We start from the raw sequence: 25754 nt of genomic DNA on the forward strand, positions 1-25754 counted from the left end.
CTTCAAGGAGCGTAGCAGTAACACATCTTACACCAAAATCTGCATTCATGGAGCATACTACTAAACTCTCCTGAACACTCTTCACTTTCTGGATTTCAATGTGTTTTTCACTTCCTGATTACTATTAAAAATAGTGAGGGCAAGAAATTCTGAACATGACACCACTTTTGTACCAGTTGCACTGGCTACCAGTGCCTTTCTGGCTGCCGTTGAGAATGCTGGTTCTTAACTTTAAGGCCCTAAACAATTTGGTACCAGGTTACCTTAAGGACTGCCTACATTCATATGACCTACCCATAATCTAAGATTAAGGTTGGACATTCTGTTTGTGTGTCTGCTGGTAAAATCAGTGAGGCTGTTGAGAGCACAAGACAGAGCCTTTTACATGGTGGCCCTGCAACTGTGGAACTCTCTTCCTGTTACCATTCACTTGACCTCTTCATGCTGGCATACAAGAAGGCTTTAAAAACTTGTCTTTTTACAATTACATTTCTTTAAGTAAATTGTGTGATCCAACACAGTTTTCCTCATGTATCTATTAGTAGTTTCTACAGTATGCTTACATATTCTGCCTAGTGTTCTGTTGTTTCTTTCATTTTGTGTGTGTTGCTTTGTGGGGTTTCACTTGACTAAGAAATACTTAGAATAAATAAATCTGATGAAATAAAAAAACGGAGTATTTTGAATAATGTTCAGAAACGATCCCCATTTGATCACCAATCTCAGAAGACATCTATTGCCCTGGTCAAATTCATCCAGCATATTTAGTCAAGCTACCTCCTACAACAAGAAACAGTCCTGTCCACCCCTGTGGGCTTTGCTATAGGAATAGAGGGCAGGATACAAATGGAAATAAATAAGTCAACAGCCCTGTTGAATCTACAGCATAAAGGACCCAGGCTACAAGCCTAAGCACACTTACTAAGGGTGCAATCCTATGCATGTTTAGACAGAAAAAAGGCCTACAACTCTCACATGCTTCAGCCAGCCGTGCTGTCTAAACATGCATAGGATTGAGCCCTAAATCAGTCAATCCCGCTGAACTTAAAATAACTTATTTTTGAGTAAACATGCTTAGAATAGCACTGCCAATCTCACTGATTTCATTTAGTATTTCTTAACTGGGCTGAGCATTGGGCTCTAAGCCAGGCTTATAAATAGCCTGTTGGCTGCTTGGTTATGGTGAGAAAAACCAATCCCAGAAGACTAGGCAGAAAAGGGTTTGCATCCCCCCCCTTTTTTTTAAGGCCACAAATGACTTGCATTTGAGGGTGTTTTGAAGTGGACTAGTAAAAAATTCTATTGGACCTATTTGCAATATTGTTTCCAGTTCGGTGCCCATTCAAGATCTGCTCATCAAACATGATGAAATATTTGTGCGAACTCTGAAAACGATCTGAAAAGAAGATTCCTCAAAAACTTCAGTTATTACTGAATGTGGAAAAATGAAAGCAATATTTAAAATTTGGATCCTTTCACCATTTGGCACAAGTTAAACTGAAAGTGCCATTCACGGTACTGAAGGCAACTGCAATCATGTTATAACACATGCAGGACTACATTCAAAGGACAGCTCAACTACAGCTCTTTCCAAGAGAGAAATTTTACCATTACAAAACGCAATACTAATTTTAAAATTAACAAATGTTATGTTTTCCTTCCAGAACACACAAACAAGGAAGCAAGCAAGTTAAAAAAAAAAAAAAAACCTGAATGGCCTGCTTCTCACATAACACTAATCATGAATTCTGGGTCATCGTGATGTGTGAACTCCTCCATGCTAACAAATCATGGTCTGTCAACTACAAACAACCAAGAAAGAGAACCCATGGTTTGTTGTTAGGTTGTGAACTTTGGATTGTTTAAACCATAGTTTAGTGTTGAATTTGAACCAAGAACTGTGGGAGGTTCATGGGTTGTTCTGCTAGGCAACAGAGGCAGTGGGCAAAAGCAGTAAAAACAAACAAACCCCAAAACAGCTATTCTACATGCCAGTATCACAGCACCACAAAGGCATTTGGGATATATGGAGGGAGCAGGTGAAGTGGGAGGGAAACAAAGAATACAAGGATTGAGAAAACAAACCATGGTTTCTTCAACTGTCTGCCAGCCAAACTCTGGGTAGGGCAAAAGCCTTGGGCTAAGAAAACCATGGGCTAGCATTATCTATGAACCAGGCCATTATCTAGTCAAATGCTACGTTTAACAGCACTGATATCTCGTAATTTGGTTTTAGTAATCCACAAGACATTAGAAGTAGTCATGTGTGAGTCTTAGTTTCTCTTCATCACTTTTCATTCTTATCAAGGAGAAAAGTGAAAAATCAAATATAACCTGCAAAAGAATTTCCAGTTATAGCTGTAGGTGCACATACAACTTAATTCTTTGGAAATACTTCTGGAAATACTAAATTATCCATTGTGTACGTTATCAGTTATATCTAAATATAAATGGTCAAGTTTTCATATTTCTACTGCATGTCACTATGATGGTTATTGCTCAGAATTAGAGGATCAGTGTTCAGTTCTCTTGAAGCCCATCGATATTCCTCCTAGCATTAATGCTGCAGTTAATTAAGCTTAATTGTGTGCTTGACAAGGTTAACAAGGGAGATAATTATCTAGTTGAACTATCAGTTTTACCGAATGACACACCAGGAGCACAAGAGGGTTGTTAAACCCAAATGCCCTGCATCACAAATAGATGTTCACAAGGATTTGTGAGAAGGTCAGAAGACGTGCAAGCACATATTCCAGCAATTGGCCATAGGGCTGTTGGTAGACCTACCCTCTCTGAATTTGTCCTTGAAGCCTTATCGAAGCCAGCGGCCATCACCAAATCTTGCAGCAGTGAATCCTATTAGTAAACTATGTATTGTGTGAAGAAGTAATTTGTTTTTGTCCTGAATCATACCATTTCATTGGGTGACTCTGAACATTAGTAGTATTAAAGAGGAAGGGTGGAAAAATCTCTCTCTATTTTCTATACACCTGGGATCTCCAGCGTGGAGCCAGTGGGTGCAAATGTTCCCACAGACACCTCTGTTGGTGCTTGCCAGGTTCCCCGCCCTTCTTGATTTGTATTTTATTAGGATTTTTTTAAAAAACAACAACCTGGTTTTAATTACTGGGAGGCTGGCCTGCTGCAAAGCAAAGTGCTGCCTTCCAGTGCCATCTTTATTTGGGTTCTAAAGAGTGGCTTTGTGTTTTGGAGCTCAGACTCCACTTCTGCCTTGTACTTAGGTTCTTGGGTGGGATTACTTTTCTTTTAGTCTCACATATTTGCCTTCTGGGAAATGAGTGTTTTGTGACCAGCCATGCCCACCGTTTTGTGAATGGGCAAGCCCAGCCATGGCAAACATTTTGTGAGAGTGCCAATGACATACTCAAAATTCCAGATATGCCCACCAAGACAAAGGGGTTGGGGACCCCTGCCATTGACGGCTTTATAAACCTTGTTCATGTCTCTTTCCCATTTGTCTTAAATCAAGGGTGGGGAAACTGTGGTAGTCCAGCATCTGGAAGACTGCTACCACTGTCCCTGACCGCTGACCATACTGGCTGGGGGTGATGGGTGTTGGAGTCCAATAACATCTGGGGTACTGCAGGCTGCCCGCCTCTGCATGAAACACTTCAGCCTTACTTCAGCGAATGTGCTCCCAGTCCCTTGATCATTCTCCACCCTTTCCAGACCCTTCTACACTCTCACACGCCTTACTGCTGCAAAAAGAGTACACAGGTATGTGCATCTGTCTTTTCCCAGTATTCCCTGCTGCTGTGAAGAAGAGGGAAATTGCTGCTGTGTCCAATATCCATTATTACCCTTTTTAATTTAATTATATTTTCATCCTACTCTTCAATAGGGATGAGTGAATTCACCCCCGTCCATGCTGCTCACTGGACCCCTGTCGGCTGCTTGACCCTTCCCACTGCATACGGTGAGCTGCTGGGCAATCTGCAGGTGAGCGGTGCTTCCGCCAAGCCGCCATTCTGAGCAAAATGGTGGCTTGGCCTTTTCTGTAAAGGCTGATTTTGCATAAATGGCAGTTGTAAAGAGGCCCATTTAAGCAACACTGCAGGCATAAATGGTCTAAATAGACCATTTACACCTGTAATGTTGTGTAAATGGGCCTCTTTATGGCTGCCATTTATGTAATAGCAGCCTTTATGGAAAAGGTTACGCCCTCATTTTGCACAGAATGGCAGCTTGGCGGGGCCTGCTGCGCTTGCCCGACTTGGCGCACGGCGAGTCGGGGAAGTGTGGTGATCTGTGGACTCCAGTCCGGGGCCCAAGTTGGCAGTAATCCACGAGCTCAAGCCCCCAGCTGGACTCCACCACCATCCCTGCTCTTCAGACAAGTATGTCTTAAAGCAGCTCAGATTAGTTTTAAAAATGACAAAGGCGCTCCTTCATGCCCTGCTTGTGGGTTTTCCAGAAGCATCTGGCAGGCCACTATGGGAAAGCAGATGCTGGACAAGATGGAACATGGGTCTGAACCAGCAAGGCTCTCCTGAGGTGGTGAAAATCGTTCAACATCCTTCATATTTCTCCTGCTTTAAAAGGAGGAGTCCCCAAAGGGCAAGCGTATAAGACTAGATTGTACAAGTACTCTCATGACCAAACTTGATGGTCTGAGCAGGCATTAAACACAACAATGAGATGCCACTGGCATTAACTCTCTGTGTGGGGATCTTGTGTCCTTTTGATGATGCCATCTAGTACTGCAGAAGATATCCAAAGAATACTAGGAGCAGCAGTTCAAAAACCAGAGTGCAAGAAGAGGAGATAAAGTTGTGTCTGAAATTAATCCCAAATACTACAAGACCTATAGTCATCCCCAATTTCTATAATTTCTATCTATTTCCAATGTTCAGGCTTTAAGTGCCTTTGCTTTTTAGCTAAAATCCTCCTACTCACACATAAGGAAGGAGGCATCAGCAGGCTTGGGGAACCTCACGGTTGGTAGAAGTACAAAAAGAATGGGGGGGGGCATAAGGGAGGGGAACCCACAAAACAGCCCAATAAAGACCAAGCATGCTCAATGGCCACAGAACACTCACTGAAGGGGGACAGAGAGAATGGAAATGCAGGGCAGGAGGGGGAATGGAGAGCAGCAGCTTCACACTGCAGTATTATTTTTTTTGCAGTCCCACTTGTAACTACTATTTATCATAGCATTTAAATATGCTAAATTCCTTATACTTTAGGGTTTGACTGTAAAATAGGTCATTACATTTCCCCTTTCAACAGATGCAAAAGTGAAACTGAGGACTGTGTAGTCTCACACTTTTTTTACCTGGCGCTCATATTTGCCACAGATATGTCACTGTTACACTGGTGTTTCCCATAACAAATCCATGAAATGCAGATGACATATCTGCATCTTTAAACACCAACTTATACATCTCATAGACATAGCTAACATATTAACAATGGTGTTTAAATACCAATGTAACATTAGTAAGACCAAAACAAACTGCTTTGGTCTTGAAGTTCAGAGCCACTCTTAGCTTGCCTAACTTAGGGTGCAATCCTATGCATGTTTAGACAGGAGTCCTACAACTCCCAATGCTGGCTGGGGAATGCTGGGAGTTGTAGGACTTTTGTCTGTCTAAGCATGCATAGGAGTGCACCCTTACTGCCCTGGTTTGCATGGCACTGCAAGTTCATCAGGGGTTGTTTAACCCACAATGAGCCACGGCGTGTGCCAGGTGCATGAAGGCGATATTTTGAATATGCAAACTGAATGTGCTCAGGGGTTGTCATATCATGCGAACCCAGCCACCGAAGGTTATTTGAGGGCTGAACAACCCTCGCATAACCATCCTTTTGTTGTAGGGTTATACAAGGGTTGTTCAACCTTCAAATAACCCTTGGTGGCTGGGTTCGCACAACACAGCAGCCCCTGCTCGGGGTTGCATATTCAAAATGTCACCCACACACACTGCCGCTTATCGTGAGTTAAACAACTCACAAGAGCTGCGAAGTGTCATATGAACCAACCCATTATGGCTCTATAGCAGAAGTTGGACATAGCTTCATAATCCAGGTCCACCTCCATATCTGCTGAACCACACTTAATCACAAAAATAAGTTCCTTGTTTTTCAAGCTATACCATTTCCCAATATTACCAGGAACAGGGTAATACAACAGAACAGGATTCTTCGCCCATGAACATCTTTAATAATAATAATAATAATAATAATAATAATTTTAAAACCTGGAAGAGGTAAAGGCGCAGAGAAACACAACTTTGTCTGCATGTACCACTTTACTTGCAAAGAAGTAGAAGGAGCTTCCACCTTCAATATGCTGGCCACCAGTAACATATCTACATCGCAGACCCAAACTGTGATGGGGCTAGGGGTGCTCCCAGATGGAGGGCTCCTAGTGCTACCAATCAAAAGAAAATACGCAGCTGTTTCATCTTTTCCTCCTTAACAGATTTTCTGTAGTAAGAAAGTGAGGTGCAAGAGGCTGTGGGAAAACGCAGGAGAGTTACAAACAGAAGACAACAACGTCTGGATTCCCCAGAAAATTCCATGAATGAGGCAGGGCAAATTGCACAGCAAAAGCCTCATCTGCAAGCACCTTAGAACCCTAAACAGAGAATTCTCAGGCCCTCAAACTTCAATTCCCAGAATTATTTGGGGGAGCCACAACAATTTAGCTAGTATAAAACTAGTATAAGTTTGTGGTGCAGAAATGCCTCCAGGGCCTCTATAGCATTCATTTCTTCCTCTGTAGAAAAAAGTGACACAGCAAAGTATGTGAGAGTCGAAAAATGTAAGTTAATGATTAGAGCACTAGTATTTTGTTACTTTGCTGATACAGAACTAAAGTTTGCTGCTTCAATGAGCTGCCATTTAACTTGACATTTATAGTTGCATTGTGGGCAGAGTGAACTAAATTAAGCGTTTAACGTACCACCAATGTGAACACTGTCTTTTCATTTCTGTTTACCCTGCAAGTCTTAACAACAAGGAAGCATCATGGAGGTATGCAGCATGTGATCAAACTTGTGTCAAGTAATCTTTGCATATGCCAGGTAAGTGGTAAAGAGGACCCAGCTACATGATATGCAGAAATATACACAATGAAGCTCTGGACTTTCCAAAGAAAGAAAAGTGACTGGGATGGCTTTTGAGCAGAGAAGCAGAAAGTTCTCTATGTCCAAGATCCCAGTTTATTTAAAGTAAATATAGACCGCCCTTCATTTCTCAATTCCAGCACAGTTTATAATGAATTAAATACACAAGAAAATATCCTAAAAACTCACAATGTAAAATAGCACATCAAACAGCAAAAGCAGGGGTGTGTGTGTGTGTGTGTGTGTGTGTGTGTTTTAAGTGTTGCTAGCAGGATTTACCCCTTCATGGATCACTGCCTTGTTGTGGCGAAGGGGCTTGCGGAACTCAGTGAAACCATAAGCTATGCCGTGCAGGGCCACCCAAGATGGACAGGTCATGGTGGAGAGTTCTGACAAAATGTGGTCCACTGGAGAAGGAAATGGCAACCCACTCCAGTATTCTTGCCAAGAAAACCCCATGGAACGTATCACAAGGCTAAAACATATGACGCCAGAAGATGAGCCCCTCAGGTCGGAAGGTGTCCAATATACTACTGGGGAAGAGCAGAGGATATTTCCAAGTAGCACCAGAAAGAGTGAAGCGGCTGGGCCAAAGCCGAAAGGACACTCAGCTGTGGATGTGTCTGGTGGTGAAAAGAAAGTCCGATGCTGTAAAGAACAATATTGTTTAGGAACCTGGAATGTAAGATCAATGAATCAAGGTAAGCTGGAGGTGGTCAAACATTAGATGGCAAGACTGAACATCGACATCTTGGGAATCAGCAAACTAAAATGGACAAGCATGGGCGAATTTAATTTAGGTGACCATCATATCTACTACTGTGGGCAAGAATCCCTTAGAAGAAATGGAGTAGCACTCATAGTCAACAAAAGGGTGGGAAAAGCAGTATTGGGGTACAATCTCAAAAACAATAGAATGATCTCAGTACAAATCCAAGGCAAACCATTCAGCATCACAGTAATCCAAATCTATGCCCCAACCACTAAGGCCGAAGAAGCTGAGGTTGATTGGTTCTATGAAGACCTACAACACCTTCTAGAACTAACACCAAAAAAATATGTCCTTTTCATCATAGGGGATTGGAATGCTAAAGTAGGAAGTCAAGAAATAACCAGGACAACAGGCAAGCATGGCCTTGGTGTACAAAATGAAGCAGGACAAAGGCTAATAGAGTTTTGCCAAGAGAACACACTGATCATAGCAAACACTCTTTTCCAACAGCACAAGAGGAGACTCTACACATGGACATCACCAGATGGTCAATATCGAAATCAGATTATGTCCTTTGCAGCCAAAGGTGGAGAAGCTCCATACAGTCAGTAAAAACAAGACCTGGAGCTGACTGTGGCTCAGATCATGAGCTTCTTATTGCAAATTTTGGCTTAAATTGAAGAACGTAGGGAAAACCACTAAACCATTCAGGTATGACCTCAATCATATCCCTTATGAATATACAGTGGAGGTGAGGAATAGATTTCAGGGATTAGACCTGATAGACAGAGTGCATGAGGAACTGTGAACAGAGGTCAGTAACACTGTTCAGGAGGCAGCAACTCAATCCATCCCAAAGAAAAAGAAATGCAAGAAAGCCAAGTGGCTGTCTGAGGAGGCTTTACAAGTAGCTGAGGAAAGAAGGGAAGCAAAAAGCAAGGGAGAAAGGGGAAGATATATCCAACTGAATGCAGATTTCCAGAGAATAGCAAGGAGAGACAAGAAGGCCTTCTTAATTGAACAATGCAAAGAAATCGAGGAAAACAATAGAATGGGAAAGACTAAAGATCTTTTCAAGAAAATCAGAGATATCGAGGGAACGTTTTGTGCAAAGATGGGCATGATAAAGGACAAAGAAGGCAGGGACCTAACAGAAGCAGATGAGATTAAGAAGAGGTGGAAAGAATACACAGAAGAACTATACAGGAAAGATTTTAATGTCCCTGATAGCCATGAGAGTGCGGTCACTGAACTCGAGCCGGACATCCTAGAGAGTGAAGTCAAGTGGGCCTTAGGAAGCATTACTAACAACAATGCTAGCAAAGATGACAGTATTCCAGCTGAGTTACTTGAAATCCTAAAAGATTATGCTGTTAAAGTGCTGCACTCAATATGCCAACAAATTTGGAACACTCAACAGTCGCCACTAGACTGGAAAAGGTCACTTTACATTCCAGTTCCAAAGAAGGGCAATGCCAAAGAGTGTTCAAACTACTGTACAATTGTGCTCATTTCACATGCCAGCAAGGTGATGCTCAAAACCCTACAAGCTAGGCTTCAGCAGTATGTGAACCGAGAACTACCAGAAGTACAAGCTGGGTTTCGAAGAGGCAGAGGAACTACAGATCAAATCGCCAACATTCGCTGGATCATGGAGAAAGCAAGAGAATTCCAGAAAAACATCTATTTCTGCTTCATTGACTACGCTAAAGCCTTTGATTGTGTGGATCACAACAAACTGTGGCAAATTCTGAAAGAGATAGGAGTACCAGACCACCTTACCTGTCTCCTGAGAAACCTGTACGAGGGTCAAGAAGCAACAGTAAGAACCAGACATGGAACAACCGATTGGTTCAAAATTGGGAAAGGAGAACGACAAGGCTGCATATTGTCACCCTGCTTATTTAATTTATTTGTAGAGTACATCATGAGAAACACCGGGTTGGATGAATCACAGCTCGGAATTAAGATTGCCGGAAGAATTATCAACAACCTCAGATACGCAGACGATACCACCCTAATGGCAGAAAGCGAAGAGGATCTCAAGAGCCTCTTGTTGAGGGTGAAAGTGGAGAGTGCAAAAGCTGGTTTGAAACTCAACATTAAAAAAACTAAGATCATGGCATCTGGCCCCTTCCTGGCATATAGAAGGGGAAGAAATGTGGTTTTAATGTTCTATATATTTTAAATTGTTTTATTATGTGTTGTTTGGTTTTAATTTTTATGAACCGCCCAGAGAGCTTCGGCTTTGGGGTGGTATAGAAATGAAATGAAATGAAATAAATAAATAAATAAGAAATGGAAGCAGTGACAGATTTTACTTTCTTGGGCTCCAAGATCACCACAGACGGAGCCATGAAATTAAAAGATGCTTGCTCCTTGGGAGGAAAGCTATGGCAAACCTCGACAGCATAGTAAGAAGCAGAGACATCACCATGCCGACAAAGGTCCGTATAATCAAAGCTATGGTTTTCCCAGTAGTAACGTATGGCTGTGAGAGCTGGACTATAAGGAAGGCTGAGCACTGAAGAATTGATGCTTTCGAACTGTGGTGCTGGAGAAGACTCTTACGAGTCCCCTGGACTGCAAGGAGGTCAAATCAGTCCATCCTGAGTGCTCATTGGAAGGACAGATCCTGAAGCTGAAGCTCAAATATTTTGGCCACCTAATGCAAAGAGAAAACTCCTGGAAAAGACCCTGATGCTGGGAAAGGTTGAAGGCAAAAGGAAAAGGGGACGGCAGAGGATGAGATGGCTAGATAGCATCACCGATGCAATGAATACGAATTTGAGCACAATCCAGTAAAGAGCAGAAGACAGGAAGGCCTGGAGTGCTATGGTCCATTGGGTCACAAAGAGTTGGACACGAATGAACGACTGAACAACAACAACAGCAGGATTTATTGCCTAGAACAAAAAGAACAGTAAAACTAGCACTGTATGCCCAGGACAGCTTTGGACTTGTTTTTCTCGAACAGCTCCCATCTTCTGCCAGCCATGCCATATGAAAAAACACTTTTGACACCAAGTGTATTTTCAAAAGCAGTTTCTGATATGGCATGGGAATTTCCTACTCAGAGTGAAAAAAAATCCCACTGTGTATGCAAAGTCTTTGGGCAAGCCTGCAGTAGCTTTTTTTTTCCAGATCCTGGCCTATGTATATTTTAGGGCTAGGTACACCCTTGGAAAACAAAATGAATACAAGAGATAGCAACATTATGAGCCCTTCCTCCCAAACACTGCTATAACCTTTTGCTTACATAGACTACACAGACGTAATCACTTGTAGCCATATCCCCTATCAGTGCCACCCCAACACAAAGACCCCACTCCCACAAATTCTCACCATCTTGTCCAGGCTTCTCTGGTGCTAGCAGGGTGTGGCAGAATGTGCAGCTCCCTAAATACCCTCAGCCTGATCCTGTAGCTATGCTTGGGCTCCAGTCCATTATGGCAAGGAACAGGGGGTCACTAAAGGTTCAGAGTTTTACTGACAGGTGTGTGCATGTGGGGGGGAGGGTGGCAGAAGATGAGATCAGCCAGAAATATAAGCATGACAGGCAATTTGTTGAAGCAAAACCGGGTTTAGATGGAATACAGGATTGGCTAGATATGTACCTGCAATCATTCCATAAGCACCAAGGGCCAAAACCAAGGATCAGTGTGAACTTCTTCACTGAATATCGCAATATTTTGCCCTGGGATTTCTGCTTTCCTTCTCCAATAATGGAGGGGCTGTTCCAGGTGAAACAGACACATGTGTAAACTCTCCACATTATATATGGGATGAACTGACTCATTCTCCAATCCATCTGGGAACAAGTTTGCTATTGGTATTAGAGAAAGTTCCCATTCCATGCTGCAAAAGTAGGAAGTAAATGGACACACTGAATGCATTATAAATTGGTGAAGGAAAATATCCCACAAAATACATCTCCTGGTGGATATTACATAAAAAGAGCCCTGCTGGGTCAGACCAAAGGTCCATCTCATCAAATATTCTGCTTCCAACAGCAACAGCCTCATGCCTCTGGAAACTCATGAAGAGAGCATGAAGCCGTAAGTCATACCCTATTTGTACCTGGAGTATAGAAAATGGAGGTGCCATTTAACTATCATGACAAATAGCTGCTGGTAAACCCATCTTCTTCTAATCCTTTTCAAAAGCCATCATGAGATTTTGCAGTGATCATTTCCATAAGTTAATTATGAGTTAGATGCGAAGAAGTACTTCCTTTTGTCTGCTTAAATATGCCGGTATCGGTAACTCCAAGAGGCTCTGAGGCTCCCAAAACATACCAAAGGACCAACAGATGGCGGGGCAGCTACCCAAGTCAAAAACAACACTGAAAGGAGGAGTAAGAGAGGGGCCTTGTACACAAGACCACACGGGTTATGGGCTACGGAGATTATCAGACTGTATGTGGCATGCTCAACTGTCCCCAGCGTATGGTGTTTAATTTCTGAAGACAGTGCAACTTTGGAGTTCAAGCACTACGGGGTCTCACAATCTCTGCCATATACCAGTTCACGGCCTGAGCTACAAAATGTAACAAGCTTGCTGAAGCTAGAGCTGCTCGTTTCATGGATGGAAGACTGCCAGGAAACCCTATATCTGCTGCTACTTAAAAGTTCATCACTGAAGAAAGTATATTATAAAATAAAAGCCCTTCACCTCTAATCAATTATGATATGTGATAGAACTCAATCTACTCTGCACATGGTTTTCCCTATGCCTGTTATCATGTTGTTTCAGCACCAGGAAAATACCCTTTTTATTTTCCCAGTAACTCCCAGTAATTTTAAATACCTGTACATTGTTTTTATGCTACTTCATGTTTGTTTTAATTCTGCTGACTGCTTTTATACTGTGGTGTTTTCGTGTTCTCGTTTGACTTTGTTTGATTGTAATTTAACTTTTGTAAGTCAAATAAATAAGTGGAACTGTTTCTGGCACTCTCTGAACCCTGTCACAGATTTATGCCCTAGCAGCTGCTCTCCCCGATGTATGTGGGCCGATTATGCTCACAAGGTGTAGGGAGAAAGCAATTCAACACATGCACTTTTATTCCTTCCCATGTCTTTCATATAGAACAAGAACCCTATTGGATAAGACCAAAAGTCCATCTAGTCCAACATCCTGTTTCCTACAGTGGCCAACCAGGTGCCTATGGGAAGCCAGCAAGCAGGATGTGAAGGGCCCACAGCAACAGGCTCTGAATACAGACAATCCATACAACCGCCAAGACTAATAGCCACCGGTAGACCACTCCTCCATACATGCGTTTTTAAAGCCACCCAAGCGAAAGCCCACCAACTTTCGTGGCAGCAAATCTCATAAATTCATTATGCATCATGACTGTAAACCACCTCGGGGGCATTTGCCAGCTGGGCAGTATATTACGTTCAAATAAATAAATAAACTCGCTTTTGTCAACGCTGACAAGCTAAGCCCAAACAGCGAAAACGGGGTATCTGACATATAGTTTAGAAAACGTTATGACCCGCCCTTCAGCATATATCCTCAGAATAGCATACAGGTGACGGAATAAGACAATATGGGAACCGCGAGCCCCGGCAGCAGTTTAAACGCTGGCTCCCTCTCTTCCAGAAGCCCCTCTGCACATGCTCAGGAGCTGCTGCTTTTTCTTCCCGAGCTCCCCTAGATCTGAAAGCCCGGGACACCTTCCCCTGCTCGCCCCACTTACTCACTCACCCCGCTGCTCCTTCAGCGTCATCACGGAGGCCGCGTAATGCGCCAGGTCGAAGAAGGGGAACATGGGCAAGCGGGAGAAGCGCAGCGGCACCTCCACCAGGAGCGCCTCCATCGCGGCGGATCCTACCACGCATGCGCCGACAAGAGGCGAGGCGGATAAGAAAGCCCAGCAAACGAGCCGAGCTCGGACGGCAAGAAGGGGGCGGGTTCTAGGCAAAGAGGGCGGGGCTAGAGGGGACTCTCCGCCCCCACGGTTTCAGGCCCCTTCCTCATCGTCTATAGCAGCGCGGGCGGACAGATTAAAAACCCATGCATAGTTTTGTCCTGTAGAAACCGCCGTTGGGCGCGGGAAGAGCGCTCGCGCTGCAGGCGGGGGAACTGGCTCCGCCCCTGCTTGACGCCGCATCGGGCTGAAAGATGATTGGCTGGGCTCGCTCGCGGTGGGCGTGGACAGAAGAAAGAGGTTCAGGGGACCTGGCCCGCTTCCCGAGCTGCAAGCAGCGCTGGCGGGGGAGTGGCGTGTTTTGTGGGGCGCAGCGCTGCGCACGCTTGTGTGGCGGGGCTTCAAGTCCCAGTGAAGTTAAGTGGGGCTTACGTCTGAGTAAGCACGTGTACGATCTGTAATGCGAGCTTTGCTGGCTTCGAAATTTAGGGTTTCTTTCAGCGTTCTTGAAAACTGAGTGAGTATGGCAAAGGAGATAAGAAAAAGAAATCGTGAAGATGAAACTAAGGATGCATGTTCGGGAGAGCTACAGTTCCGCTTGGTTTTAATAATGTGTGTAAATTGTTTTGCCTGTGCACAGGAGCTAGAGCTGGATCTGCCCACTTTCTTCATTTGAGGCATTGTGGCCAGGTAAGGTGGCGATCCTGTACACATTTATCCAGCTGTAAGTCTCAGTTTTATGTGATGTACTTCTGAATACAGATGTGTAGGATCCCCTTCTGACATGTTCTTCTAACACTTGTACATTAGCCTTAAATCTTAACCGAGGCCAAAGTGTCAGTGAGTGTCTGGCTAATTTTTCATCTAAGTCCAGAGCTTCACATGTTGGAGGCATCATATTTATTTAATCAATGGGAGAAGTGAAAGAGTAAGTAGTTTACTGGAGATGCTTTTCTCACCAAGAAACTAGATCTGATTGTTCTGGTAAACTAGAATCAACTAAAGGCACAGTCCTCTGCCTGTTTAAACAGAAAAAGACCTACAACTCCCAACATTCCCCACCTATGTTTTTTATTCTTTGTAGACCAGGGTGATTACCCTATTTTTGAGTTTGTCATCAGAAACCCTGAGGTGTCAGGGTAATTAATGCTTGCTGTGAATTTCCAAGTGAGGTTGAACAAGAAAGTAGAACTCTCTGTGCTCCCCTCCCTCTAAAACAGGTCAGTATACCCACTCTGACTTTATTTCTCTCTCTTTCTCCTGATATCGCTCTGAATCTATCTGTTCTATCTTTTGCGTGCACAGCCTGGTACCCTCGAAACTTGAGGTTGCTCCCCATTACTCCAAAGATGCACTGCCATTTTCCTGGTGCCATCCCCACCCCTTATTTAGCGAACTATAACTCTCCACCTGCATCTTCTCTTGTTCTAACGCTGTTATTAGGAATAGTCTGCCCGTCCTAATAAATAAGGGACAGTTTGTTAACCAATGCATTTTTTTCTGTAAATATATGTGGCAAAATAAAAACCGGTCTGCTGGAAGATAAGCCTTTGTTGGAGTTCTTGAGCTAATTTCCCACTTTAGTCTGGTTCATTGCATAATCCACCATGTGTGTGCCAGCCCTCTGCCCAAGATCCTGGTATTTCTGTGTCTGTCAAGTACACATGCACAGATGTGGATTCATACATGTGAATGAGGACATGCTGTAACAAAATGAAACAATTTTCTTTCAGCAAACAGAAAACTGAGTATGGATCTGGGTCAGCAGATTGGTTTACCATACACACATGCCCCTAAAGCAGAGAAAGGCAACCTGGTACCCTCGAGATGTTTTGGACTACAACTCCCATAAGCCTCAACCAGCATGGGCAATGGTAAGAACTGCAAAGCTTCTCATCCTCAGAAGGCCCTGCTGCATGAAGTAAGGTTTCTGTGGCCTACTGAGAAACAACAGATAGATAATGAAAGGCAGAAGAGAGACCAGGAAAGTCCAGCTCAGTAAGAGTGGCTGGAGAAACCAAGCCTCCAACTTACTAAACAGATTGTTCAGGAGTAGATGAAAGAGCTGAAATGTGATGCATCTTAAAGATGCATTTTCAGTCCCTCTCCAGAGCTGTAGTTTTCAGTCAACTTTAAAGTACTTTTACAAAATGAAAACTATAATAGCTAGATCAACTTTTCTCCTCCTATAGTTGTTAACTGAGTAATTGTTGACAACACACTGAATTCTGAAAATTAGGAGAAATCCACATTCTAGAGTTCGTGGCCTAATAATTATGTTATATATCAGAGTGCCACACACACAAAATATGGATATAAACGTACATATCATGTTACTATGATCTGAGCTTCCAAAAAAGAGCAAGGCATAAAAATTACTCAGTGCCCAAAACCTGCTGATTTAAGACCAGAGTTAAGGTTGTCTCATGTAGACTCAAGCTCCACAAAGCCAGGAAATTGGAAGGTAAGCCTGATGCCTTACTAACAGCGATTAGTAATGACCTTGTCCATTGTCACAGATTGTGCTTACTTAGGGTGCAATCCTATGCAGCTTTAGACAGAAAAAAGTCCTACAACTCCCAGCATTCCCCAGCCAACTAGTTGTAGGAGTTTTTTCTCTCTAAACCTGCATAGGATTGCACCCTTAGTGGCAACCTACCCTCCGTGCACCCACATTTTTCCTTTGTCTTTCAGGCCCAAATCTGGATGGAATGTCTTTGATCAACAAAGACACCCTTTGTATCTCAGCCTTACTGTATTGCTAGAGGAATCCTCCTGTGAGGTGGCCCATGCCTCTTGGTTATTTATTACTCAAATTTATATACTGCTTTCCACAGAGGCATCAAAGCAGTGAACATAAAATACAATAGCATCAAAACAACAATAAATTTAACAATAAAATGGCACAATACAAAGTAAATCAGTAGTAAAACCACACACTCTACTGTGTGCTACAAACTATAGCTGGCAGGCCACACTTCAGAGAAAGCCTGTGAGAAGTGATGGGTTTTAAGACTTGGAAACATCAGCTCTGTGGGGGCCTGTCTCATGGCAATTGGTAAAGCGGGTGGGTGGTGCAACACTAAGTGCTCTAGTGCAAGTGCTCCTAGGGCGAATCTCAGGAGCATGTGGCACCCTCAGAAGTGCGCTCGCGCTCTCTCTCTCTCTCTCTCTCTCTGATGACTGCAGACATTGGGCAGGGGTGAGGTGATCCCTAAGGTAACCTGGTCCCAAGTGGTTTAGGGCTTTGTATGTTACATCAGTAGCTGACGGGATAGGTTGAACAGTGGGAGAAGAGGTGAGAGTGATAGCCTTTTTTTTTTGGTCACTTTGCTGATACTACATTATGAGACCTCAGGAGTATGACTCACGCTGAAGTCTTAACGTCAGATATGTTGCTCGCTAAGCTACAACTGTCCTTTATATTCAGCTATTGTTAAAGCACAGTATAGCATAGAAATTGCCAGTTTATACCTGGAATCTCAGTAGATTTTGCCCTTTATCTACAACCTGGAGGAGATACGTAATTCTTTGTGTTATAAACCTTTTAAGCAAACTTTCATCGATGGCAAGCTATAATCTCAAAAATGCTGCCCCATCACAATATCATTTTGAAATTACTTTTTAAACCGTTTGGGTACAGAATGCAAACAACAATATTGCAACACAATATCAATTGACAAGAACATAGAAAAGCGTAACCTAATTAAATATCCCTTAAGTCAGGGTGGATAACTTATGGCCCTTCAAATGTTTTGGCCTCACATGATCCGTCACCATTGGGTATGCTGGCTAGGGGCTGCTGAGAGTTGTAGGCCACAAGTTGCCCACCCCTGCCTTAAGTAATAGTACTTAAAATACAAGTTCTAACTAAAAGGTAAGTCACTTTTTTTTTCAAAAAATGAAATGGCATTCTTTCATCAAATGAAAGCCTTTTAATAATGTCTATTCGAAAATTTCCCCCCAAAAATCCTAATGCAAATTAGGTTAATTTGCTTAGGAAAAATTTGCATAGGAAAATGTTCTGAAACCCTAGAGCAGGGGTGGGTGACTTGTGGCCCTTCAGATGTTTTGGCCTATAACTCCCAGCATCCCTCAGCATTGGCTCTGCTGGCGAGGGCTGATGGGAGTTGTAGGCCAAAACATCTGGAGGGCCGCAGGTTTCCCACTCCTGCCCTAGAGAGATCTAATTTAGCATGTTTATTTTACTTGTATTTAGCAAACAACAAAGCTCAAACAAGTACCCCGTGTTAAAAAAAATACTGAAAACTGCTGACGCACTACTTAATTTGAGCAACCCAAAGAACTATGCATGATATGCTGGAAACCGTTCATTTATTTCAACAGAGTTCAACGCTATTCCACTAAGGTTGTTGGGGCACCTTCAGTTGTGCTGTCATTACTTATTCCTTCCATTTCACTCTGAGACATAAATGCATTTCAGTAACATATATGTATGCTAGAGATAATCACGTGAAAAACATTCATACCAACTTTGAAACCTCCAAGCTTGCTTAGTATTGTATATGCAATTGGCACACATTCATTTCTATTAATGAACTTATGAAATGGAAAATTTTCCGTGGAAAAACAAAGCTGTGGAAAAATTTCTGCCCTGTGTCACTGAGGATGCTGAATATTTTGAGTTCTCAGGCCTTGTATGACTATCCTCTTTACAGTACTGCTTCTTATCCACTGAGTGGTATCAGGCTCATGTTTAGGACATGTAAATACAGTTCAGACTGACTTCTGCTCACAGGTTGGGTGAGGGTGGGAAGATCAGGGGAAGAGGAGAGGGCTGGACAACTGCCAGTCTGGAGCCAAATCTGGACATACTATCTGGGCCTATCTGAGCCTACTAACATTTAATCAAGGTATGGTAAACAGTTTGTTTGTTCACCTTTGTTCATAAGGAAAAGAACAATGCTTTTTCAAGTTGTTAGAAATAGAGATATTACACACTTTGATGGGCAAGGTGCTTGGGTAAGTGGTCACTGATCAATTCCAGGCATGAAATTAGTTTTCTAGATCCATTTCAGTCTGGCTTCAGTTGTGGTTTTGGAACAGAAACTGCCTTGTTTGTCCTGTGGGATGATCTTTGTCGAGAGAGGGAGAGGTGGAGTGCAAGCCTGTTGGCTCTCTTGAACCTCTGCAGCTTTCAATACCATCGGCCATGGTAAGCTTCTGGACCGGCTGTAGAGTTGAGATATGGGGGCACTGTATCGCAATGGTCGTAATCCTACATGGATAGCTGTTTCCAGAAGGTGGTGCTGGAGGATTATTGTTCCGCCCAGTGGCACTTATATTATGGGCCTCCACAGATCTCCTCCATGCTTTTCAACATCTACATGAGACCACTGGGAGAGGTTATATGCCGATGATACCCAGCTCTCTCCGTTTCATCAAATACAGGTGAGGCAGTTGATATTCTGAACCAGTAATGGACTGGGCAGGGTAATGGACTGGCTGAGGGCCAATAAACAGATTCAATCCAGACAAGAAATATTGTTTGTGGGTGGTTCGACTGTCCAACTGAGTGATGTTTACCCTGTTCTGGAAGTGTTTACACTCCCCCTAAAGCAACCTTCCCCAACATGGTGCCCTCCAGATGTTTTGGACTTCAGGAATGCTGGGAGTTGTAATCCACAACATCTGGAGGGCACCAAGATCAGGTGTGTAGTTTGGGGGTGCGCTTGGATCCATCATTGTCACTAGAGGCACAAGTGGTCTTGATAGCTCGGAGAGCTTTTTATCAGCTCAGGCTCATATACCAGTTGCCTGGACAGAGATAGCCTTGCAACAGTTATTCATGCTCTAGTAACCTCCTGTCTGAATTACTGCAATGTGTTATATTTGGGGCTGCCATTGAATCAGTGCAGAAACTTGCGTCCAAACAGAGCAGCTAGATAATTAATAGGGACTGGTGGATAGAGTCATATTATGCCAGTACTCTGCCTGTCTGTTTCCAGGCCCAATTCAAAGTTCTAGTTTTAACCTTTAAAGCCCTAAATGACTTGGGACCAGGTTACCTGAAGGATCATTTCCTCCCATATATACCTGCCTGGACCTCAAAGTCATCTTCAGAAGCCCTTCTCTGAGGGGGCATGGCTTGACTGCAGTTGATGTAGGACACTAGGTGAGAGAGCTCCTCCGCCCATAGTAACGCTCTGGCGCTAAAACCTCATTTTTGGAGCATAAATTATAGACTAACGAGCTGAACAAGCAGAGCAAACTGGCAAGAACCCTCAGAAGCAGAAATACCAGCATACCAGACTTCTTTAAGCCTTTGGAAAGGACAGCTGTCTCTCCAGTTCCGGATGCTATGAGTACAGATAAGAGTGCGACCGCGACTCAGATATTGCAGAAAGATTTACAAACGGAGAGGGCAGGTCAGATAAGAGGGGACTTGGCAAAACAACTACAGATGTTAAAGAAAGAGTTGATGGTGGGGATGGCTGATTTATTAGACAAGAAACTGTCAGAGCGCAGATCCAGAATAGAAGCAATTGAAACCATTGCCTCTGGGGCTTTTGATATGGCAGCTGGAAATAAAGTATTAATAGGTTAAAAAGAGAGACTTTGCATATTAAATATAAGTTGGAGGCAGAGAACCATTCCAGGCGCCAGAATATTCGTGTACGTGGAATTTTTGAAGATGCGGAAAGAGGAGATTTGAAAGCATTTCTACCTCAATGGTTTGCAGCGTTACTTCTGATTTTCCCAGTATTGGTGGAAGATTTTGAGAAAGCTCATAGAGCATTAGGGCCTCAACCTGTGGGAGGAACGGGTGTCAGAGACATAGTTATCTGTTTTGCTCGTTTTACTTTGCAGGAGGAATTATTGAGATGTTTGAGGGGACTGAAGCCCTTCTCTGAGGGCCTTCGCCAAAATGAGGCAAGATAGGTGGCTATAAGAGAGAGGGCCTTTTCAGTGTTGACATCCCGTCCATGGAATGCCCTCCCCAGTGAGGCTTGCCCAGCACCTAAGTTATGGTCTTTTTGGAATCAGATAAAGACCTTTTTTCCCCAAGGCATTTTAGGAACTGCTGAAATGCTTTTAGATCTTTTCGCTGTTTTATCTTTTGCTGCTGGTTTTACTTAGGTTTTAATATGTGCTGTTTTATTCTTGTTGTGTTGCTTATTTTGTACTTTGTTTTTAATCTGTTTGTAACACACACACACACACACACACACACACATCAAGAACTGCAGTTATTGGGCAGTTTTAAAATGTAATAAATAAAGAATACATTTCATATTTCCTAGACATGTACCTGATGCCACTCAGTGGATAAGAAGCAGTACTGCAGAGTATAATTTGCTTCCACAGCTATAGGAACATTTGAAAGTTATGTTATTGTTAAGAGTAGAGGCCTCCACATCCCCCTCCCTTGCTTTGCTTGGGATACACCCAAGTTCCAGTCCAGAATCTGGGCCAGGTTAGGGTGCTCTATATTATGATCATGAATAATTATAACTTTAAGCAGTTACTGTGGTCAAGGTAGCTGAGTAAGAGCCAGCTAACTGACAGCAAGACTGTTTATACCATAAGAACAGGTGCAGGTGGGCAGGAAGGCAAGGTCATGCAGAGCTGGGCAGCTGTAAAAGGGAGTCTTGTGGCGAAGGCAATGAAATTGCAAGCAGCCTGAGCTGCACTGAGAGCTGAACTGATTCAAGAGCATTATATGGGGCATCTGTTTGTTTAGTACCTACAGTAATCTAGGGTTTTAGTAATATAGTCAAAAGATACAATGGACAAGAAACAAGGAAGGAAAGCATGAAATGGATAATGGAGGAAAGTAGTCTGGGAAAGCGCATCACAAAAGTTCAGTTTTTAATAGAGCATTAAAGGGAAAGCGAGCCAACAGATATCAAAGGGAAGTTTTCCAATTGTACAGAGGAACCAGGCAATCACAAGGCCCATCACAGCCTAACCAGAGTTGTACATGACAGCAGACTGAAAGACTGGAAGATTCTACACATCATCCCCTCATGTGATAGGAGTGATTTCTGCTGACAGACCCCACGTTTCTGGTGCTGGGAGTGAGGTGCTCCTTCCTTATATGCAAATGCAATGAGCAGAAACAGATCCTTTATTCATGGTGCACACATCTAATTGAGTAACCTGTCCTGTCATATGTAAAAACATCTTACATCACATCACCTGGATGTGTAACAATATTTCTGTATTATGTTTGCTGTAAATACCTGTTCCTGATGAAGAGCACAGTTTGACAGTTCACTGGCTACAGACCTCTAGGACGCTTTTAGCATGCTCTGAGCCTGCATTGCTAAGAGGAACTCTGGAACTGTAGTTGTTTCTATTCTGCCCAGTCAGCGAGTCAGGAGGAATGTTTAAAAACAACACTTTCCAGAGTTTACACTGGCAGTGCAGCTTTAAGCATTCTTAGAAGTCATCATTACAGAGAGTGACCAATGACTTGCTCAGTTTTCCCTGCTCCTCTTCCTTCCCCCAACTCCTCTGCCCTTGCAGAGTTATGGGAAAGGGAGGAAGGAAATCAGCAGATGAGAGGCCTAGCACTGAACCATTATACTCCGATCTAAAATTTGGGGGTGTGGACTTGACTCAAAATAACCTAAAGTTTTCAAAACTTGGGAGATTTGTTTCCGAACCGCCATTTCCAAAAATAGCCTTCCATGTCTAGAGAGAAGAGGTCACGTGGCCAGGAGTTGCAAGGTGGGATCACCTTTTAATTTGAAATAACCAGCCACATTTTTGGCTGCCAGCTTGTAATTATACTGTATGTAATGAGATGATATTCTGGAGGTGACAGACTCGACCTTGGGGGAGCTGGGGGTGGTGACAGCTGACAGGAAGCTCTGGCGTGGGCTGGTCCATGAAGTCACGAAGAGTTGGAAGCGACTGACCGAATAAACAACAACAAAAATGAGACAACAGGCTGTATAGATTGGCCCTTTGAGCCACGGACAGTGAAGGAGTTCAGTACACACTTAAGGAAGTCTACTGCTCTATCTGCTGCATAAGCAAGTATTGGTTCCACAATGCTATGCATACTGAGACCTAGCGAGAATTAGACTTTTTCCTATCTGTTAAAGAAAAAAAAGAACTTGCAATAGGAAACAGGGTTTGCATTGTGCCCCATGTTGTGAATTGCCATTCCACCTTTCCTACCCAATTTAACACCAGCCCATTGGAACACTCTAAATTCTCAAGAGCTCATGGGCGTCCCGGAGTGAGCTTTGTCTTCCAAGACAGAAGATGTTTTATTGTTAACTGACTCACAAGCACATTGTCCTTGGTTGCCACCACCATCGTCCTGCCAGCCCTGGTGTGGGGCACCCTCTACAGATCCCATTACAGTGTTTGGGATCATGAAGTACAAATTAGCATAATCAGATTAGCTGCATGGTGCTGTACATTTGAAAAGAACGGGGGGGGGGGAGGAATAACAAAAAGAAAAAGTATTTCAACAAAGGGAAGCCCTGAGGAGGGCAGAAAGGGTTTATTGCTGTTAGGCTGCCGAGCTGAAGGCTTTGCACCTGCATAGCGAACAAGTCCTCTTCTAACTAAGGACTCTTAGATGGAATTAAAACATGGGAGGGGGGCAAAAAGAAAGGCAGACTGAATGAAAGAGGGACTGAATGAATCGGCCTGCATCCCATTAATTGATTTATCGGGATAGGGAATGTGCAAATTGCTGACAGTGGTAAAATGGCCGTTTGATTTCTACTCAGCATGGAGAGGAGATCAGCCAAGTAATCTGGTCTATCGAGATAAGAGTTTTAGAGCCTCTGCAGGAGGGTGATAAGAAATGCCAAATTCCCTTTGGTGGCTAGAGTCTGTTTTTGGCTTTGCTTTTTCAAATCCTGCTGGAATTCTTCAGGGTTTCTTAAATTACATTTCTAAATGTACAGCCTTTTTTCCTTCTTTCTTTTGTAAATTTAAAATACAAAAACAGGAGAGAAAGAGGAGGGGCAGACCTACAGCGTGACATGGCTCACCTCACGCAGCAATTTTTAGCCTACTATAAAAGGGCAGCAAATTTCCAATTAGTTAGCATATGATTATATTTTTCTGGGCTGTGCCGTTGGGGTTTTCTGCCTTGGGCACCAAAATGACTTGCACTGTCTCTGAAGAAGAGCACTAGTGAGCTGCTGGTTTGGAAGGACTGAACCCTCTTTTTCTTTTTCTAAATAATAAATAAATAAACCACAACCACCATGATTATAATAAATTATCAGGTGGGGGCTGGATACACAAGGCTTTTGTTTAATTCACTTGTGAGAATTGCTGGCATTATCCCAACTGAAAAGCTGGTTTGCGGGAGTTTTTGCTAATTAATCACCTTCTCTTTGATTCTGCTATAGAGTGGGAGAGGAATGGAAGGACCTATCTCAAGACTCACTAGTTAAATTCTTCAACAAAATTACCAGCATTGACCAACTGGGACAGGATGTTGTTGTGGTGCTGATTCCACAAAAGGATGCATAGTGGGGTTCAAGATGAGATGTTTGGCTGGAGCAGCTTTGCTTAAAATTTCTCTCCAACTTTTTGCAAGATCCTTTATAAGCCACTGAATACCTTTGGCTAGTCTGAAAACATCCGGAACCTATTTCTGCATGAAAACCCAGATTGCTTAGCTGCCATGGAAAGCAGCAAAAGTGATAAAGAGGGCCTCCAGATTGCGGCAACATGATGAAGTAAGCTAAAGAAGCAGGCTGGGGGCATGGCTGGTGCCAAAGGTTGGTGTGGTGGGGTAGCTGCTGAGGCCCTGACCTGTTACATGCCCTACCTGCCAGAAGGCAGTGCTGCCATTTGATTCTTATTCAGTGTCTGGCCTAGAGAGGTCAGAAGTGGTGTGTGTTGTCCCTAATCTTGTCAAGCCTTATGCAAATAAAGAGTGCTACCCAGACTCCTCTGTGACAGCACAGAGGATTCTGAGGAATTCTGTTAAATAGGTCCTGTTTCTGTCTCTTGCCTTGTGCTTGCCTGCACCCTGAGGTAATTATAGGACCCCTGTTGGCTAAGCTACCCAAGGGCTCCTAAAATGGAGCTGGCTTTGGCCAGGGGGCAGCACCACACCTTCCTGGTGGCGGTGGTGGTGTGGAGTCTGCCTGTAATAGTGTTAATCTACAGAGTGAGCAGCCTGGAAACATTACAGTCCCTCTCATGAGACAACTGCCCCTCAAAAATGTTTCTCAGTGGGCCCCACATGGCTGCTGTGACAAATTATTTCCTCAGACAAACTCAGGTTGATCACATGCAAAGGCAGCCAGGAGACTGTACATTTAGATAGTTGTGCATTATAAAAGTATTACAACTAAAAAAATGAACTACAGTTATTATAAACAATACCATCCCTCCCTGTCCCTGGCCACCGAAAAATGTTTTTTAAAAAACCTTAAAAGCCATAGCAGGGGCCTAAAGGATGTTTCCTACCTCCATGCATATCAATTAATGTCTTGTTGTTGTTGTTGTTGAGTCGTTAAGTCATGTCCGGCTCTTCGTGACCCCATGGACCATAGCACGCCAGGCCTTCCTGTCCTCTGCTCTCTCCCGGAGCGTGCTGAAGTTCATATTCATTGCATCAGTGATGCTATCTAGCCATCTCATCCTCTGCCGTCCCCTTCTCCTTTTGCCTTCGATCTTTCCCAGCATCAAGAGAAAGTCATTCCAGTGACTTTTCTCTTCACATTAGGTGGCCAAAATATTTGAGCTTCAGCTTCAGTATCTGTCCTTCCAATGAGCACTCAGGGTTGATTTCCTTTAGGATTGACTGATTTGACCTCCTTGCAGTCCAGGGGACTCGTAAGAGTCTTCTCCAGCACAATTAATGTCTTATCATTCCATTACTCAACACTTCAGGTGGGTCTGCTCAAATTGTGATCCACCAAAACTAAAGGCAGGTTACCAACCATGAATTCTGCCAGGCACTTCACAACTCCCTTTGCTTGGCACTCAAAGGCCCAAGTTCAGATGATATTCCCAAACGGGTTGTAAACGCATTTAAGGGGCACAGGGCATGCACTTTGGCCTCAACATCCCTGCATGCACTGGCCCCAACCACCTTGGGTTGACAGGGAGCTGTGAA

General features: G+C 43.4%; 1 protein-coding gene and 1 long non-coding RNA gene across 5 annotated transcripts in view; one reads left to right on the forward strand and one right to left on the reverse strand.

The window, feature by feature from the left end:
• TMEM38B (transmembrane protein 38B) overlaps positions 1-13652 on the reverse strand; it is a 33990-nt gene extending 20338 nt beyond the window's left edge. Inside the window, exon 1 of one of the 2 annotated variants that reach the window (XM_084834774.1) lies at positions 13519-13652. In XM_084834774.1, the coding sequence (XP_084690900.1) occupies positions 13519-13630 (112 nt within the window). In that variant the 5' untranslated portion in view covers positions 13631-13652. Of the gene's footprint in view, positions 1-13510 lie in introns of both variants that reach the window. The other variant, XM_084834775.1, reaches the window with a different exon arrangement.
• Positions 13653-13955: 303 nt separating this feature from the next.
• LOC146352739 (uncharacterized) overlaps positions 13956-25754 on the forward strand; it is a 46542-nt gene continuing 34743 nt past the window's right edge. The window contains exons 1-5 of one of the 3 annotated variants that reach the window (XR_014787832.1): positions 13956-14198; positions 14322-14371; positions 14766-14901; positions 15415-15555; positions 16376-16593. This is a non-coding gene — a long non-coding RNA (uncharacterized LOC146352739). Of the gene's footprint in view, positions 14199-14321; positions 14372-14765; positions 14902-15414; positions 15556-16375; positions 16594-24030; positions 24364-25754 lie in introns of those variants that run through there. The other 2 variants (XR_014787834.1, XR_014787833.1) reach the window with 2 other exon arrangements.

Source organism: Heloderma suspectum, chromosome 2 (genome assembly GCF_057233095.1).
Source record: "Heloderma suspectum isolate Gila_16-S chromosome 2, 16-S_ref, whole genome shotgun sequence".
Classification (NCBI taxonomy): Eukaryota; Metazoa; Chordata; class Lepidosauria; order Squamata; family Helodermatidae; genus Heloderma; species Heloderma suspectum.